Raw genomic sequence first — 20,029 nt, forward strand, 5'->3', positions numbered from 1 at the left:
AAAAATTCCAGCAGTTTTCATCTCCGATCCACGAGGTGGCTTTCTTACCAGGTTCCAAGGGTTTTTACTGAGCTGGGGAAAAAAGCCTTCTCTTACTTTGCGCCATGGTCTTGGAATAACTTGCAAAATTTGCTACATCTAACTGATCTAGTCCCATTAAATGATTTTAAGACCATGTTAAAATGCCATATAACTCAAAAATGTAACTGCCATATGTGACCTGTTCCTTTCTATGTGTGATGCTTGTTTGTTTGTTGACCATGTTGTATTTTGTATTTAAATTGTAACTGGTGTGCCGTCTTGGCCAGGTCTCCCTCGAAAAAGAGACTTTAGTCTCAAGGGACTTCCTGGTTAAACAAAGGTTAAATAAAATAAAAAAATTACACATCTTTTCAAGATTCTCATAGATCAACCTTCCTGAAATATCATACCCTAAACATGGCTTCCCAGATAATACTTTTTGTTTTTTTATTTGTCCTGGAAATAATAAACAAATATTAAAATGTTAGAATCTACATACAATAAGGAAAATACCTTATTTTAAGTCCCAAACCACACAAACAAAATATGAACAAAGTCTCAGTCAGTGCAGCAACACACTTTTAAATTCAGTCTGATTCCACATTAACTGACCCACATCCAAATACTTTTTTGGGGTCACTGTATGATCAACAAATATATTTGTGTTTTTTTTAATGCAGACTAGAAAAGCTGGCATACCCAAAAAGCCCAAGTTGTGTTTCAGTCTTTTCAAATTGTTTTTGTTTTGTTGAAGAATACAAAAACACCACCAAGCAAGATGTTATTACAGCGATTTGATTAATATTATAGGCCACTGTGAACTAGACAATGCCTGAAAAGGTAGCAGACGATTAAATCAAAATAGCTAGAAGACAAATTCCCTCAAATCAAGAACAATATATTAAATGATCATGTATACGATGATATAATTTACCAATTTTAACAAGGCACTAAATCAGAAGACAGCAGAAAAGAAGAAAGAAGTTCCAGCTGAGCAATAAAAGATAGATCAGTGAGAATAAAAGACAGTGATTTGGCTTGATCGGTAGGACACAGTGTCTAGACTTCAGCTTGTGTTCAGAACCCTGCTGCTGCCTGTATTATGGATCATAGCAATGCCTCTTGAACATATTATCTCCCCCAAAGTTCAGCTGAAGAAACCAAATTTTGATTTCAGCACATCCTGCAAAGATCCATTTGATGTCTTCCCGTTTCTTTCACTGCAAGCCTGGATGCTTTTAAGGCACATGCTCACAGACCCTGTCGATGGAGTAGGGGTCGGAGGAATGGTGGCAGCATTGAATGCACTGCATAGACACACTTCTCCACTACATTCCATGCTGATTTATTCATTGTGTTTTCCAGGAGACCATGCTTTTCTTCAACATGCCCTTACAGTAGTGGTTCCCAAATTTTTTTCTCTGCACACACTTCATCACACTCTCACTCTGGATTCCTGAATCAAACAGGAAGTGATTATGTAAATGTCTTTAAATAGAAGCATTTCTCTTGAGATGGGGGGGAAGTGTTTGAACTTTCATGGTCTAGTACACATGGCAAGTATGCGTGTGTTAGGGGGAAAAAAATTAAATAGGGAATTGGTCCAATGTCAATTCTCTATTTTAAGAAGTCATGGGCAGAAGGCACAGCTGGGATAAATCACAGTGAAATAATATTGTGTGTATTCTGTATGTGTAGGTGTGTAGAGACAGTGTTTTGTAACTTCAGCACAGACCTGCAAGGGTTTAAATGCCCTCTCTGATCAATGCTCTTAGAATACAGCCTTGAATTCCTTCTTTGATTTTTTATTTTACAGTAAAAAGAGAAATCTGACCAACACATTCAATTACACCTTCTCAGTAGTGGAGTCCTTGAAAAAAAACTAGACAGATGGGGGTTACCAGAGAAAAAGGAGGAAGTCACCGAAAATTGGATGTGTGTGAGAGAGAGAGAGAGAGACAGACAGATGTACTGCATACTATTTAAGCAATGTTAGCCAAATTTAAGCACAACCAAGAGTGCTGTTGTTCTTAACATCAAATAGCTAAAGTCTGTTTATGGCTCTGCTTTATTGGAACTATTTTTCTTGGCAGAGCAAAAATAAACAATAAACTATAATAGGTTTAAATTATAAGTTACTCCAATAACTTCTTGTTAATAACTGAAATCATGACACTGCACAGTCGTATCACAGCCATGTTGATAATCAGTACAACAACATGATTGCGTAAGTGATATTCAAAATATAAGTTACTTGATATTAAAGATACAACAGTTCCGTAAACAAGAAGTGAATAATGAGTAACTGGGCAGTTAATTTGTGACTGAAGAGTTCCAGCGCTGTTACACTATAAGCACTCTGTGAACGCCTCTTGTCCAATAAAATTATAGCACCAGAACAAACTATTGGATCAATTCTTAAAGAATGAGAAACTTGAGGAACTGAGTCACTGAGAGGAAAAAATAAAAAGGCGAGAGAAGAATGTTTGGCATTTTCTCCAGGCATCCCTGCATTTCACTCTCAAACTCCTCCACAAGGCTGCCGTGAGACTCTGATGAAACAACCCATTTGAATGCTGTCAACCCGTGAACTGGTTCTTGATTGATACTTTGCTGTGAGAAGGCTAGGAGTCTGACAGCTTAGGTGAGGGACCGAGGCTTTCCCAGACCGCTCTCTCACTTACACAACCCAGAAGCCTGACACCACACCACATAATGGATGCCTTTATTAGCACGCTCAGCTGCCTGCCACTGATGGAATGCCGATAAAGGTATTGAGCAAGCAAAGTATGACAGAGCTGCTGCATTAACACGGCCTTTAAACTGATGTACGACCACTATATACACTTGAACTCTGGATTTGTGTGCTGATGAGGTGATGACTGGTGTTTTAAGCCCACTGTAATGCTGGAACAGACAAGAAGCTGGCTGAATGTTACTATAATAAAACCAGCTATGCAAAGTGTTAATGTATTCATATTCAATGATACAATGTTAAGATTTCTATTTTGAGGAGAGTAGGCACAGCATTGAAGCTGAAGTTTGTAATTTCTAAACCACTAGCACCATGAAACAGAATTGCAAAAATAAAACACTGGTTTTCAAAAAGCTTTCCTGCAATACTCCCCCGTATGCCATCAGTTAAACAAACAGATAGTCCCGGCCAAAACTCAAAAACAAAATTGGTTCAGCCAATGTTCAGTGTGCAGTTGGGTGTTAACAATATTTTGAAAGTGCCACAGAGACACAGTGTTTACAGTTTTAGAGGACATCAACCTACTTATAGGTGTCTCTGCATATTAAAGGGATAGTTCACCAAAACAGGAAAATTCTCCTCCTGCCATCCCGATGTGTATGTATGACTTTCTTTCTTCTACTGTACACAAACAAAGATTTTTAGAAGAAGGTCCTCACAATTCAAGTGAATGGGTACCAAGATTGTGAAGCTCTAAAAGGACATAAAGGCAGCATAAAAGTAATCCATAACTGCAGTGGTTAAATCTAAAGTATATCATCATAGCAGACATGATAGGTGTAGGTGAGACAAATATCAACATTTAAGTCCTTTTTTATTATAAATCTCAACGTTCACTTTCACATTCTTTTTCTTTTATTTTTGGTGATTTGCAATCTTCGTGCATACTGCCACCTATTGGCAGGGAGGAGAATTTAGGCTAAAAACGGACTTAAATATTGATCTGTTATTCCACCCATATTTATCATATCACTTCTGAGGATAAAGATTTACCCACTGGAGTTTTATTGATTACATTTCTGCTGCCTTTATGTGCCTTTTGGAGCTTCAAAAATTTGGTACAAATTTACTTGCATTGTGAGGACTACAGATTTGAAATATCTTTGTTTGTGTTCAGCAGAAGAAAGAAATTCATACACATCTGGGAAGGAATGAGCGTGAATAAATGATAAGTGAATTTTCATTTTTGGGTGAACTATCCCTTTAAGCTGGAATATTTGACAGAATTTCAACATCAATAAAGTTACTCACTTCAGTTTTAAATCCCATTCATGCGTACTGTGATTTGCAGCAACAAAGCAACCAGAATACATTAATTTAGATTGAGCGTTGGTGATTTCCAGCAACATGACTGACAGTGACAAATGGCGATGTGACAAATTTGAGAGTTCAACTATACAGTGACTACCAGTGGGAGTGCAGACAGTTATTTGCAGGCTGATATGGTTGAATAATGCAGTCAAGAAGGGATGTCTACTAACAAACAACAGTGATTAATCACTGTCATTGTGATTGCACATTTAACACTTTTAAATATGCAGATTATGGGTGCTAAAACAATCTCACTATAAGTGGCAGGTAACTGGTTCATATGTTGATATCATTGGGATCAGTCAACAACTGTTCCCGCTTGGTTTATTGACAGAAGTGTTAGGTTATCCTTGAGTCCGTTCCAAAACAAAAAGAAGTTTGCTGATAAACTGGACTACACTAGTCATTTTATGACGCCGTCCTTTCTTTCTCTCTCATCACATTCAATTTAGACTGCAAGCTCACAACTCAGTTAAAATATAGTTTGAGTTGAGAGGATACATTTCTGTTTTTAAAAATTGTTGAGTACATTTCAAGAAGTTATTGTGTAAAATAAATGTACATTTTACCATTATATTGCACACTGCTCAAGATATTGGCATTGAAAAACCCATATCGATTGACCACTAGGTCCTTTCATTAGAAAGATCATGATTTCTTGGCTTACTGTTGGTTTTGAGGCGAGCAGGTTCACTGTTTCGGCTGCCTGCCTGGTTGATGGCCTTGACGAAAAAGATGTAACGTGTGCCGCTCTGCAGGCCATGCACTGTGTAGTGATTCTGCTTGATGTTGGGCACAATCATCCAGCTATCTACAGAGTTATACAGACCTGCAAGACAGGAGAGATAGAGAAAGACAGATTGCATTATATTAATGACAAATAAAGGTTCTTTTTCAATTCCTCTCAGTAAGCACTACACAAGCACACATCAACAAAAGGAGAAAAATGCAATAATAACTACATATGAGTAAATGGGAATGGTACATGTGATGCTCATTATTCATGGCATGTCTATTCCTGTTTGATATGAAGGCACATATAGCACGTTCTGTGAGAGTTTTCCTGTAGAGACTCAGGATGTTTGCCTCAGGCAGTTAGAGTTGCCCCCATCCCCAAGCCAGTTTCTTTACCCAGAATAACCTTGGGAGACATAAACACTGCCAGGAACCATGTGTGCCACACTAACGCCTACATATGTATAGTATCTATGTGAACGTTTATGTACATATGTCCAGTGTAAATCATTTGATCATTTTATTAAATATTTTAAAGGTGTTAAGTATATGTGTGTAAATAAAGGTTCACTCATTACATACAAGAGTACAAATACAACTTCATAGTTCAGAATTCAAAAGTTTACTTATGTTAATCAACAATTTATAAATAAAATAATATCCAAATAATTATGAAGAATTTAATAATACAAAAGATTGTTCTAGTCCTCGATTCTGATGGGCCAAGTGGTGTTCCAAGAGTAACAATATTTATTATAAATGCACTGAGATGCGTTAGAGGTCGACCGATATATCGCTGAGGCCGATAAATTGGCTGTTATTTGGTGTTTTTTAAATTATCGCATCAGCCGATACATTTTCCCATTTGGCCGATTAATTTCTTATGCCGCAAGGGCTCAGAGAATCTCCTACTTTCACGTGAAGGAGCCATCAGAGACATGTAAACAATCAATCACAGTATACTTTGTTTTTATGTGGCATTGTTTTACTACAATAACAAACCAGCGTGCAACAACTCCTCATTTAAATGGTCCCTGCATATCAAAGCTGCGACAGGCAGGTATGAACTCATAGCGTGACTGCTCTGTGAATTTTCAATTTTCCTGTTTGATTTGAAACTAGTAGCACCTAACAAAAAAAGTGTATGGACATAATGAACATATGTTTATCAGGGCGCTGACACGCGAATAATTATTGGATTTTTTAATGCGGCATAGCAAATGAAACAAGAGACTCTCCTCTTTACAACCAAACAGGTTTCAATAAAAACAATTCGAGATTTCCTACCAGAAGCACTTCTGTTGTCGCTGCGTCCATAGGAGCGCTTCAACGTAATGTTGTTGTGTCACATGACACGATGTGGCAGAAGTTAACCCTTTAAATGACAGTCTATTCAGTCATGAGTCTTCTGAACAGTATTCAGTCATTTTTTATTCATTTAAATTATGTGTTGCATATAGCGAAGTCAAAATACAACTCATGGATGCAGGGTCGCACAAGGATAATGTTAATGTGCTTGCCTATCATTCTCCCTCTCTTTCCTCAAAAGTTTCCTATTACTTTTAACTGGCTAATTATATAAAGGCAAATATCAATAAAACGTATATCTTATATACCGTCTGAAAATAGGCAGATATCTCATTTAAATTCTGTAATTCACCAACCTCACATAAACCCAGCATTTTCTTTCTTCCTGTCGAGCACTCATAAAAGCTTCCTCTGAACTGAAGCACATGTTCTGTCAGCCTGGTTAAAAAAAAATCAGTTCCTCTGATTTACGAAAGATACAAGACGGTCAGTCCGTGACAAACCAATCCGAGCCTTGTTAACTGAGAGCTATCAGGAGATTGCTGCTCACTAACACGTGAGAGCAACTTCGAAGTAAAATCGCTTCACGATTTCCTTCTTCCTAATATATTATACATTTGTGTGGTATTTTGAGTAAATGTAGTGCTAAATAAGAGTTTATAATTTTTTTTTATTTAGCCATTTTATATGTTATTTACTATATTAAATGTTCTGAATCAGCCACCCTGCTCTCTGGATATTGACATCCCATCGGCAATCAAAAAACCACATCGGTGGAACTCTTCTGTATGTATCAATCTGCGACACAACAGTTGATCCAGCTTTGGCTTTATTTTATTGAAAAAATAGTTTTTATTTTTGTGGAGAAAAAAAAGTCAAAAATACTGGACAATTTGTGTCTAAAATCTTAGTTACTTGACATTAACTTCTTGCTTATAGGACAGATGTTTATAAGAAATATTACACTCCCAGTTGTTTTGTTGTACTAAATATCAACAAGGATGTCTAGCTTGTGTGATATTGTTTAAATATTATATACATTTGTATTAATTTTTGATTCATACAAGCCATTAACCAAACTGCTCTCTAGATATCAGCATCAGCCATTGAAAAACACATATTGTTCAACCACTAAAGAGGAAAGCGTTTTGCCAACAAAAAAGTCACTTTGGCAAGGACATCAACTGCCAACTGACTAAATGGAAACCAAATGTCTAAAAAAAAAAAAAAATAATTGCCTGCTTGTAAATGTAAATGCTTATTATATATTCAAGTACATATATAGGTAAATACATAACAAATAAACATTACATAACGTGACATAACCATTATATGAGAAAAACAGAGCTTGTAAAGAATTGACCAGTTGCTTCCATGCTGAAGTGCACGTCCACCATCTGCATGTCTCTTTAATATTTTTTCATGAGCAATAAAGTCATTTTAACACATCCATATCAAAGGGGTGTTTGATGCTGTTGTTTGAAGAATGGAATTAGAATAGCTGACTACAATATGCTGCTTATATTGTAAATTATCTGGAATTGTTTGACAAAAAGAGAGACTTCAAAGATAGGCAGATGAAGGTATGTGCATGTGTCATTGGGTAAAAAGAAGGCAGTGTGAATAGGGAACCTAGACTGTGCATAAGTGAGTCTGAGTGTGTGTGTGTGTGTGTCTGTAGGCAGATGAAAGAGAGCCAAAACACAAGATGGGAACAGGGCTGATCCCAGGATTGTTGGCGAATCCAAACCTGCCTTTGATGCGGCAACAGAGCTGCTCAATTGTGTGTGTTTGTTTTCATGTGGTTTTCAGTGTATAGCTGTCATAAGCTAATATGATACATATTAAAAAGCATAAATGTTGTTATGCTGCAGTATGTATGTGCATACACTTGTGCATTATTATTCCACATATATTTTTCTACATACTCTTTAAAACATTCTCTGTCACTTGTCACAGTGGACAGTGTCTTTATTTTATATTCACATTCTTGGGCATCTCTCCAAAGCCCAGCTTATGAATATCTTAAGGTAACTGAGCTTTGGCAGTAACCACTGACAATATCACCCTGAAAACAGCAAGAGAAACCCAGCAGCAAGCATATGGCTGAACCACTGACTATGATGGCCAACAACATCATGTAAACATAATATGACAGTTAATCAATGCCTGGCTGGCCACTCTTAATGACCTCTGGGATTATCCGCTCAATAGTGGTGCTTTGGAATTAACCTCAGCTACAAAATGAGAAAAATAATCACCATCAAGTTTGTGGTGATAAATCACAGAAGCAAGCTGGGCACATTGTGTCTATGACCCAGTGTGAAAGTGTGCATAATTAGTAAATCATTCCATTCTATTTAAGGCATCATAATTAAGCAATAAAGCCCAAAGTATACTTAGGTCAAACGCAAATGCGGAGTGTACAGGACAAATGACGCAAATTTCGTCAGCAGCAGAGTGCTCGAGCACTGAATGCACACAGACCAATTTTTCTAACGGCACGTCTTTGAACACGCAAAATCCACATACACATCAAATTATTTTCACTAATTAGTGGGTCCACAAGGTGGCAACGCTACATTTGAGACATTGCTGTCACAAAGAAGCATTAGAAGATGATGTAATCGCAGCGAATCATCAGGAGACAAATGTGGAAACAACAGCAATGGATGTGCGGTGGTCAGGAGACACGTGCAATTGTGTACATTTTGTCTAAAGAATATAAAGAAATTTTCATGTGAATAAACTCCTGAGGAAAAATAGCATAAAATAATCCATATATTACAGAATATGAAAGTAAAAGTGGAGATTTATTGTAAAAAAAAAAAAAAGGATCATATCACTTCTGAAGACATGGATTTAACCAGTGGAGTTGTATGGACTACTTTTATGCTGCCTTTGTGTGCTTTTTGCTTGAAAGGTCTGGTCACCATTCACTTGCACTGGGCCTACAGAGCTGAGATATTCTTCTAAAAATCTTTTTTTTTTTGTCTTCTGCTAAAGAAAGTCATACACACCTGAGATGGCATGAGGGTGAGTAAATGATGAGAGAATTGTAATTTATGGGTGAACTATCTCATTAAGTGTTATGTGTACTTAAAGATTGTGAGACTGAGTAATTTCTGGATGGACAATGAGTAGGAAGTAGTTTTGTTGTAATTGGCTGTATTTTACAAAAATTTATGAATTTACAAAATACACACACTGCAAGAATCCATTATGATCTGATTAGTTGGTAACAAGCTGCTGGGGGTAGTAAATCCAATAAGAATTGCATTTCTTATTTCCAAATATTTCTTTCTTAAAAGTACTCAAAGAATCGTTAAAGGAATCAGAAGCGATAAATTCCTTACGATTCCCATCCCTAATTAGCAAACATGACAGCATTTAGTGAGGGTACTTATTGATGTTACACATAGCTCTCTCTTTCACTGTTCTCTGCAAGGTTTTATTTTTCTACAAGATTGTTTGGCTTTTCAAGGTTGCACATTATCTGAGCTAGAGTTTTGTGGGAACAGATGTTATCAAATAAACATGGGTTGTGCAGGGGGACAGAGTCAGATAAGAATAATACCTGCATTTCAAAAACTGGTATGACCTTATTCCAGTTTGCGACAACTCAGCTTTACCATTGCGAATGCCTACGTGCTTCTTAACATCCATGTCTATTCCATTTTCCATACACTACCCATGAGTCACAACCTACATCCCTGAGTAAGAGGTATGCATGTCACATTGAGTTTCTCCTGCAGAGAATTCAGAAAACTTGCAGCATTTGCATACGGTTTGCCGCATGTTAGCATGCAAGTCCAGTGGCTTGAGGATCACTATCAATCAATGTCACAATGCAAGCAGAGCAAAGAGCATTAGCTTGTGTCAGATGTAATTACAGCTGATGCCAGGCCAGTGCCCTCGCTTTCATAGAGCTGATGATATACAGAGTCCAAAGAAAAACCTGAGCTCTTCTTTCAACACAACCAATGATCCAGATTGAAGTATTCAAATGGCAAAATGAAGATACTTTTTATGTCCCTTTTGCCACTACACTTTGTTCTATTAGCTTGATATTTAGCTGATACAGCTGAATTCTGGGCACGTTTTAATTGGTCATCAAAAGTCAGCTTTCTCTTCATGGCAGTTGGGTAATTACACATATCGGACCTGAGTGCAATACAGTGGAAATGTATAGATTTTTTACATACTAAATGTCTGTTTTTCAGCATGTCAAAGGCAGTGAAAGGAATAATATTACTGGCCCAACTCTGGGTAACAAAAAAACTGACACATCACAATAAATGACTGCTATTAAAAAGATGTTTTGTGTTATCCAGCCAGGGCCCTTGCATATTATGCTTATGCTATTAAAGTCTTGCAAAATGTAATAGAGTTTTGCTAAGGGGGACATAAAGCCATCAAATTTACTGGCCTTCAAACATGATAAATGATAAAAGGAATCGATGAAAAAAACAATAGGCTAACACATTATTCTACTAAAAGATGCAGCCTTGAAACTATTTTTGATTTAACCTATACACCATCTATCAGCACTGCCCAACAAAGGCAAAACTAGGTCGATAACTATGCCAATAATGAAACATGGAAAAATCAAGCTTTTTTGTTTTAGTGTGGGTTTTGTAGTTAATGCAATTTTCACTCACCGTTCTTTTTGAATATGAGCATAGTTGAGCCAAAACTGTCAGTCAAAGGAAAGATCGTAGTCTAAGACAGTGGTTCTCAACTGGTTTTGATTCAGGACCCAGATTCTACTTTGGAAGTGGCAACCCAAACAGTACCAAAATTGTTTATTAAAAATAAGTGCTTAAATCAAACACTAAACTTTATTAATATTACCATAAACTAAATATTCCCAACAATATGCAAAATGGTTAACATGACAGGCTGAATAGGAACAATTACAATTAAAAAAACTGCATAGATAAAAATAGGAGTGTGATTTAACAGCCTTACACAATGGAACAAACACTGGGCCAAACATTGTATTAGTTTTATCCATATTACCAAATGACAGATGAATCTAAGAACGCTCAACATTTGTAATGTCAACAACAAAAGATATGGAAAGAGTATCTCCACTCTTTTGAAAGTTTGTAAGCGTATCTATTTTACTATCCTAACTATGCATTTTACAGTTTTTTTTATTTATTTATTTGCATTTAGCAGTGTTTATCCTTTTAGAAAAGGCCTGAGACCCATTTGAGAACAACTTGTCTAAGAGATTCGATTTCGTTCATAAGTCAGTTTTGACTAAATGTGTGGTTACTACATTTTGCCTTTGCACAGCAGTAAATGTTTTTTTTTTTTTTTTTTTGCACAGCAGTACAGTTAATGGATCTTGAATGGAGGCTGAAAGCATTTGCTTGGGCCAAATTCCCTGACTTGGCCCATGGCTGAGCAAATTCACAAGCAAAGGCTCACATTTCTCCTCATGGGAGTACAGCAAATACATCTATGAATTGTACCGTTTAGGCAGTCACATTCAAAGAGCAATGCTGTAAAAAGGTCTGCATTCCTCTCCATTTCTGCATCTGTTTGTTTGAATCCTCCAAGGAGCCTGCGGTAGCAATGTGAATGTTGCTGGGTCTCTGAACTATCAGCGACTGAAATTAATATACTCTCTTACCAAAGCAGGTTGAATGGAAACTGAGGGGCAGATCTGCACGTGAGAGAAAGGCAGGGAAATGCTGGCTGCTTCTTTGCATGTTAGAGTGCTTCAATTGGCTTTGAAGAAATGAATAACATATCTTTTGCTCTTTCTAATACTGTTGAGCTCTTTCACTCAACATATCCCTAAAAGCTCGACTGGTGTTACCTAAAAGTGCCCTACCTTAATTTTTGCACTATACATGTGGAGCACTGTACAGAGCTAGTATATGTTAGATTATGCCATCTCTAAAGCAGACCTGACAAACAAACATGTTACATAAAAACACTGTCAGAGTGAAAGCATTCTGCGGAACTTATAGTTATGTAAAATGTGATCTTACCATGCATTACATGGATATATCCTTAACTATAGTGTGAAATGTGAAAATTCTAAATATAAACTTTGCACATATCCTCTTAGAAATAAAAGCGCTTTGTTGATTCTTTGCAGCATCTTAGGTACAGCAAATCACCTTCTTTGCAATAACCATTGTTCACTGTTTATAGTTATTCAGCTGGCTACAACTTTTTCTTCTTGATGAACTAGAGAATATAAAGCACTTAAAAAATGTTCTTATATGACATCATGCTAAAAAAAAACTTTTTGGTTCTAATTTGAACCTTTATATAGAGGATAGATGTGAGGGATGCAGAAAAAATGGTGATGTCTTAGGAAAGAGTTTATGATGGTTGTGGATCTGAACAAGACTGTGTAGGACGTGTACTTTGACTCACTGATGAAGTTGGTCTGGCCAGTGTAGATGGTGTACTGAAGCTCGTAGGAGGTGACGCTAAATTCATCTTCAGAGGTCCAGTGCACTGTGATTGTGTCATGAGATGCGGTGCAAAGCTCTTCACGTATAGAGGGAGGGTTGGGTGCTGGAAAAGAAGGCAGCCATCAAGACAGGAGGTATTGATTCAGTACTACAAAAAATAACTACTGATGTAATTCTAACCTTACCTTACACCATGTCTTCGTTAAAGCTGGACCTAGTACAATGAGAAAACACTTGCGGAAGAAGGTTTACGTATTTTACTGGGTTTACCTGTCAAGTAATCCAGTCCTTCCAAGATTTTCTTTTCTCTGGAGAAATCGAGGGCAAAATTGTCAAAGGCGTCGTTCAGATTGACATCTGGTATGAGGACCTGAGAGGACGCAGTGGCCATGGCAACTCTGGACATCAGAGAGAGGAAAGAGAGACACTGCAATTAATTGACAAATGTGTCTATTTACAACAGGTTGTAAGGGTGTGTATGATCGCACACTGAATGACTAACTATAAACAGCATCTGGTAACACTCAAATGCAGAGAAATGTGTGTGGAAAGTGAAATAAAAACGGTCCGAAGACAATACAGTCAGCATTACATAATTCCAAGAAGCCATTTGGTGAGATGACGATCTGTCCTACAATAGCAAAGGTTTGATAGATAGCAGCCAGGCAGCACTTTATATATCACAGTTATAAAAAACAAAACAACAAAAACAAAACAAATAATATCTTAAATCACCAAAAACTGGTTTGCTGTCCTTAGCTGGTTCACGTGGTCTTCAATTAGTCTCACTGAATGGCCAAGCTGGTGCTTAGCTGATTCAGCTGGTTGGAAATCAGCCTGACTAAAACCAGGCAAAAAAACAAACAAAAAAAAAAACAACAACAAAAAAAGCTTGGAGACCATCTAAGAACAGCAAACCAGTTTAGGCTGGCAGCTTAGAAGGGCAGTATGGCTTGAGTATTGATAACATTTGGCATTCTACTTCATTATTAAAATGATTCAGAAGTTAAACAAGATAAAACGAAGAATAGCACACTAAAATTATCTAAAACAAGCTGCATCTTTTTATGAATCCCCTTCAAAAGCACCACCGCGAAAAATATTTAAACGTAATATTTAAAAAAGAAAAAAAAAATCTACAGCCCCTAGTCTTTATCCAGACCTGAAGCCACACTTTCAAATATTGTCAGAGTCCTGAAGGCATGTTTAATATTATTTTGAATATAAGATATGAGCAACACAACTAAAAGAGGAGAGAGCAGGACTAGGACATGTGACTAAGTGCCTATGAGTACCTAAAGTTGACTTCACACTGTCAAGTGGTAAGAGCCAGAGGCACTGACTGCATTTGTGTGTGTGTCTCACCTCTCAGCCACATTCCTGGCTGTCAGCAGAAAGCGGGCGTGGTCGTTCTCCTTCAAGCTGTGCTCAGCTTGGGTGATGAGGGCACTCGAGCGCTCCAGACACTGTCTGCAGTTTGCAATCTGCTGCGCCAACTTTCTCAACTTCATCACCTAAAATAATAACGTTGTTATTGAATAATGTTATTCATATTTTTCCATGAAAGGTACATTGACCCCAATTAGTATTTGATATAAAATATTGAATTTCATTGTAATGGATAAAAAATATATGAAAAGAAGTGTCATCTGCAAACAAATGATGTTAGACCTTAATTTCACTATTCTGAGAAATTTTTCAACTACATTTGATCTAAAGGTTATTTTTAGTGGACGTATAAATTCACACTGGTGTCCTAGCATGGTAACCACATTAAGTATGGACATGTCCAGAGCTTGACAACCAGAACGTGTCCATATATTCTTTCTTAATTTTTAAAAGTCCATTTATTGATTAATAATCTGAACCCTTAAAATAAATGCTACTTGGTTTCAAAGAATTAGTGAAATTATAATTTGTTTGTCATTTTTAAAGGCCCTTATGAGTAATGAAGTAGCATAACTGTTGAAGTCTAAGCCTTTATGGTTACACTTTACAGATAGGTTCCATTTGTTAATATTAGTTAAAAACATCAGTTAACATGAACAAACAGTGAAGAATACTTCTACAGCATTTATTATTCTTGGGTAATTTCAACATATAGTAATACATTTTTCAAGTCAAAAGTTGTTCATGTGAACATTATGTAATGCACTATGAACATGCATTTTGTCACCAGAGCAATTGTTTAGTGAATTTGCTCCTGAATGTTTGCTCCAGAATGAACATATATTTTTCCATTTTTCTGGATGGATTCTTTTTCATTAAAGACTTCTCTGTTTACTGTTTCTACCTCCCTCTATTGTTCTCTTGTTTTCCCTCAATTATGTATACAATACTGTAAAAAATATAACAGTATACCCAAAACAATAATGAGCATAAACTAAACACATACTCAATTATGAATTTACTTCATATAACCTCATGTTCCATGTGTATTTACAAGATATACTGCAGCTTGGTTTCATTAAATCACATTACTATAACTATATTTTGGCCAAATTAGTTTTATGTGGCTCGTTCTACATATCACATGTTTCCTGGTGAAATGAACACTAGAAGTAACAACAATACAACATTTGCTTTACGTAAACAACAAAATTCACAAGCTTATTCTAGCATGATTAGGTAGCACGGTAGCTCAACTGATTGAGCGTTGGACTTGCAACGCAAAAGACCGGGTACAAATCCACCAAAGCGCGCTTGTCGATGCATGAGCTGAAAGTGTCATAGAAGCACCACAAAATGATGTGGTTGCTTCAGCGTATTTCACCTCACATTTGCTTTTGACTATCAGTTAGTTTTAGGTGTAGGGTTTAGGATAAGGACATCCGTTTTGTTCATTTAAATCTCAAAAGAGCAGTAACTTTAAAAAACTGTTTGGGAGAACATTAAACTCACTTTTAGCGCAACACAGTGGACATTTCTCCTCGAAATTACCCCGGTGCCTGTAATGAACCACCTAATTCCATTTTGCAAACATGTTGCAACAGTCATGTTATTTTCACGACACCAGCTATAATTTAGTTAAACAGGTTCTAGTCTATATCATAGTGTGATTCAAAAGAGCAATGCGATGTCTGACAGCAAGAAGTCATCAGAAGCATTAAAATAAATCGAGAAACAAGTAGTGAAAAATTGTACTGATAAATTCAGTGTATTACGTGAGATCAAATCCAGATCTGACACCAATCCTTAATGAAGGCTTTAGATGATTTGCTTTGATAAAATGTTTTGCTGCCAAAAAGTTTTGGAATTTCGGGAAGGCATTAAGGAAATTGAACTGCATCTGAAAAAATAAACATAATTTCTTTTTAAATAAAAATCAAAACAAGTAATTTACCAGCCAAAGCCTGCACAGCCAAAGCAACGGATCAAATCACAGACAATTTGCATTTGAATTTATGATTCTAAAAGCCTCCTTAATGCTAGAAATAGAGGCACTTGCATTACTGATGTAAGCAAAAAGCTAGACATAATCTCTGGTTACAGGCTTTGCATGTCAACTCGGTTCTGCTGTATGAACGACTGTGTCACTGAAGGCTTTACACAGACAGATCTGATGGAGATTAGTGCATTTGTCCGGGTTTCTCACATCACATTACCCAAAAACAGTGGACCACAGGCCTGTCCTGCAGCTAAAATGGCCACTTGACAAGAGTATGAGTTTAGGCTGTCAAGTTTAAGTGCTTGTGAGATGCACGCTCAATGTCAGACTTCACAAACCTCTACATGTGCCACATCACACTGATGAATTGGAAAATAAAACGAGTCTGAGACATAGTCTCAAAATGTACAAGTGAACAGTAATGGCATAACGACTGCTCCACATAGAGTCCAACAATCTGGTTCCAGAGGTAAATACCCCATTAATTTTCTCCATAGGGGAATTGATTTTAATGATAACTTAGAAACGCATAAAACCATCGAGAGGTTGTTATATTAGGTTGTTATTTGAACTACATTACCTGTGAATTTTGAAGAGAATGATCAGCCAATCTGAATATTTTTGCAATAGAATTAAAATATATGGTTTATTTACTTATAATCAACATCTTATAATCTATAGTTTTATTTCTATTGTTTTTATTTATGCCATTTGCACTGCTTCATTGGATTGTAGTTCTTTCCCTCATTAAAGACATTAAATACACTGTCTTTTACTTTTCTCTTTTTGTCAAATTTTCAAATACTTTCTTGATTCAAATCAAAGTCTGTAATGTTGTGATTCACCTTGAAGCTGGTTGCTTTAGTTCATGGCTTAGAATGCTTTTATCAAGACATTTATGATTTCCCTATGGAAAACAGTAAACCAAGACAGCTGAAATTGGGTGGGAACTGCTGCGGTCTATTATGAAATATTATTATTCTGATTCGACAATGTGATTGGATGTGCCGTGTTTGAAGATGTTGATAAATAACCAATATACACACACACACCTGTTGCAGCACATCAGTTGAATTAAATATTAATGCGGCAAGTTGTTTGGCAACTGTAAACACCACAGAGCTGCATAAGAGGATAATTAATGACTTCACAGAGGAATTGCTAATTCATATTAGTAATAAATTAAACTATTTCTGGACAATTTTTGTGTATTTAATCATACTGTGGTTGTTGCAAACTTGCATTGCCTTTTCTGTGGTAAAATCACTCATTGTGTCAAAAGTCTTTCATTGTGTACCTATTGCATTTTAGGTTATTTTAGGTATATTTAACTTATACATTTTATGTTATAAGCGCAATCTAAAAGTGAAAATGCCCCTTTTCTTTAAATGGCAAGCAAATTTCCCAGGGATGTCCCGATTCCACTTTTTTTGAGAACGAGTACGAGTACCGATACTTCATTTTTGGTCCTTGCCAATATCGAGTCTGATACCTGTTTTTAAAATTTTATCAGTAGTTTATTTAAATTGTATCATCAAAATGGTGTTTAAATAAATGAATGAATTAAAACTTTAATCAAATGAAAATATAACAAATAATTTACTACATAATATTGTATTATTTTTTATCAAATGAAATGCTTTTATACACAACCACACAGCCCAATCCAAAACACAACATCAGAGTTAATTTAGTCAAATAAAGTGCTGCATAAGAGCACAGTGAGATTGCTTAAATATAATAAAACTACTATTGATTTAGTCTTCTTATTATTTTTAGTAGTAGTATTACAGTGAATATAACATAACTTTATAGTAGTGATCTATTTCTTCCGTACTTGTTTCCATTTAAATAGAGCTTTTATTTTAGCTGAGCTTTTCTTTTTAAGTGTTTCTGTGTTATGACAGTAGCTTCTCGATCCGGAAAAGCATGTTATTACATGACTCAAAGTGATTATTAAACCACAAAGAGCTGCTATTTAAGTAAATAAAAATGTAGTCTGTATATGCCTTGTGATACAAAGTGAATTAGCACACTGTTCGCTGACATCTGCTACAAACAGAGCATGCAATGCTCATGAAAGTGTTTTCTGTGTATGAGCCAATGATCTCTAAAAGGTATGAACACATAGTGTCTATATGTCAGCACAACACCGGCTCCACACATTCACACGCACTCACATTTGAAGAGTGCGGCACATGCAAACTACACGTTTATCTCATTAAATCACAGCCTTTGCTGTTTAATAATCACACGGACATAACATGATTTTATTTTGTGTGCTTTATGTTATCCATACCAGTATCGGTATCGGGACATCCCTAAAATGAACATTCAATTGTTAGGAAGTTTACAATTATTTTTGTTTTGTCCCTTGTACTGAAGAATATGAATGGTTTGAATCATTATTCAGAGTCCTGAGAGTAGCAGTTACATCCTATCCCAAAAGAGAACAGTGCTGTCCACTGCACTGCACTGCGTTGGTGTTTGTTCTTGTGAAGATTATCAGACCCTGCTCCTTTTACACAAGGGAAGCTTGTTAAGTGGAGCCACATGACTAGGGTCCACTACAACCAGCCAAGCTAAGTCTCAGCCATCTTCCTGTCGTATTTTCAACAATCCTGTTCAAGAAGTCTCTACACTTCACTGCCCTCTCACTCTGTGCCCTTGACAGCCATGACACTCTTTGGCCAGTGGTCTTCCTGACAGGATTTGTAAAGCCCCATTTTATGTCCTCAAAGTGCCCCACAATATTACCTATTTGTAGCAGCTTAACCATAAACCTTAACCTTGAATTAAAAAAGGACTTTTTAATTCACACAGGGGAAAAAATAAAACAATAATATTAATAAAAAAAACCATGCTTTCAAAGCGTTTGTTTTTTTCAGCAGATGACACATTAACCATCTCTGCACATAGGGAAGGGTTGGACAGACCCTACCGATCCCTGACAGTTCCTTTCTCGCTGCAACAGTGGTAGTGACAAGCTCTAACAGATGCGATAGAAATGCCAGCTTATTGTGCCGCAGTGTGACACATCGATGAGAATCAAATTCAAATTGGTTTCTGAAAGAGTGAAAGCCTGAGCTCTTGATAGATGACAACTACCCATAGAACAACAGACGACCGCCCCTCTGGGTTGTGTTTTAGAAGCACACGTCACTGTATTAATGTAGTTCACCCAATATTGAAATTCGATCATCGTTTACTCACGCTCATGATGTTGTGCAACTTTCTTCCGTGCAACACAAAAGAAGACATTTTGAAGAATGGTCACGCTGATCTTTTTCATTTAATAAAGCAATAAAATTATCACAGCAAGACATATTGCACCATTAATGACACCAAAAACAATTGATTCTCGTAAACTGTATGCGGCATGCAAATTTTAAATATGCAGATATGCCAGTGGGATCTGAAAACTATGTTGATCGGAAGATTATTTGTAAAACAAATGCTCACATTTAATTCTCTTCAACACTAAGTTATCGTATGACTTTTTGTAATTTTCTGGGCTTTTTGGAGCATAATCCTTTGTGTTCCGCGAAAGATAGAAAGCTGTATGTGTTTTGAACGACATGAGGGTGAGTAAATGATAGAATTTACATTTTTTGATGAACAGTTTTAAACTTCAAAATTTCAGCTTGACATTATACTAATATAACATGAAACCATTTATAAAAATTACAATTTGTGTAAATTAAAAAGCAAATCCAAATACATTCATAAATGTGACCCAAGTGTGATTATGTGCATTTTTATTTGGAATTCAGGCCAGTCTCAATGGTGCAAATATATAGAGACTGTGTACCTTGGACTCTTTGATCTTGACAGCAATGACCTGTTTCCTCTGGCGAATTATCTCCACCAATTCATCACACTCCTCCACCAGCTTGGCTTCATGCATGGATGTGTTCACCTGCAGATAAGAGTACATCGTTTTATGAAGAAATATAACAGAACTAGTGGACTAAGTTCATACAAAGACACTTAAAATACCAGAATCATATGCTGTCTGGACTGGAGTGAGGCGGACCATGTCATTACAGAGAAGAGACTGGCGATGAA

The 20,029-nt window shown here is 36.5% G+C and overlaps 1 protein-coding gene across 6 annotated transcripts in view; it reads right to left on the reverse strand.

Moving 5' to 3' along the window:
- LOC127659835 (probable E3 ubiquitin-protein ligase MID2) overlaps positions 1-20,029 on the reverse strand; it is a 185,761-nt gene that overhangs the window by 22,717 nt on the left and 143,015 nt on the right. For all 6 annotated transcript variants that reach the window (XM_052149784.1, XM_052149785.1, XM_052149783.1 and 3 more), the window contains 5 exons: positions 19,773-19,880; positions 13,939-14,087; positions 12,844-12,971; positions 12,533-12,676; positions 4,755-4,916 (listed from right to left, as the gene is read on the reverse strand). In XM_052149784.1, coding sequence (XP_052005744.1) covers positions 4,755-4,916; positions 12,533-12,676; positions 12,844-12,971; positions 13,939-14,087; positions 19,773-19,880 — 691 coding nt within the window. The remainder of the gene's footprint in view (positions 1-4,754; positions 4,917-12,532; positions 12,677-12,843; positions 12,972-13,938; positions 14,088-19,772; positions 19,881-20,029) is intronic.

Source organism: Xyrauchen texanus, chromosome 19, assembly GCF_025860055.1.
Source record: "Xyrauchen texanus isolate HMW12.3.18 chromosome 19, RBS_HiC_50CHRs, whole genome shotgun sequence".
Classification (NCBI taxonomy): domain Eukaryota; kingdom Metazoa; phylum Chordata; class Actinopteri; order Cypriniformes; family Catostomidae; genus Xyrauchen; species Xyrauchen texanus.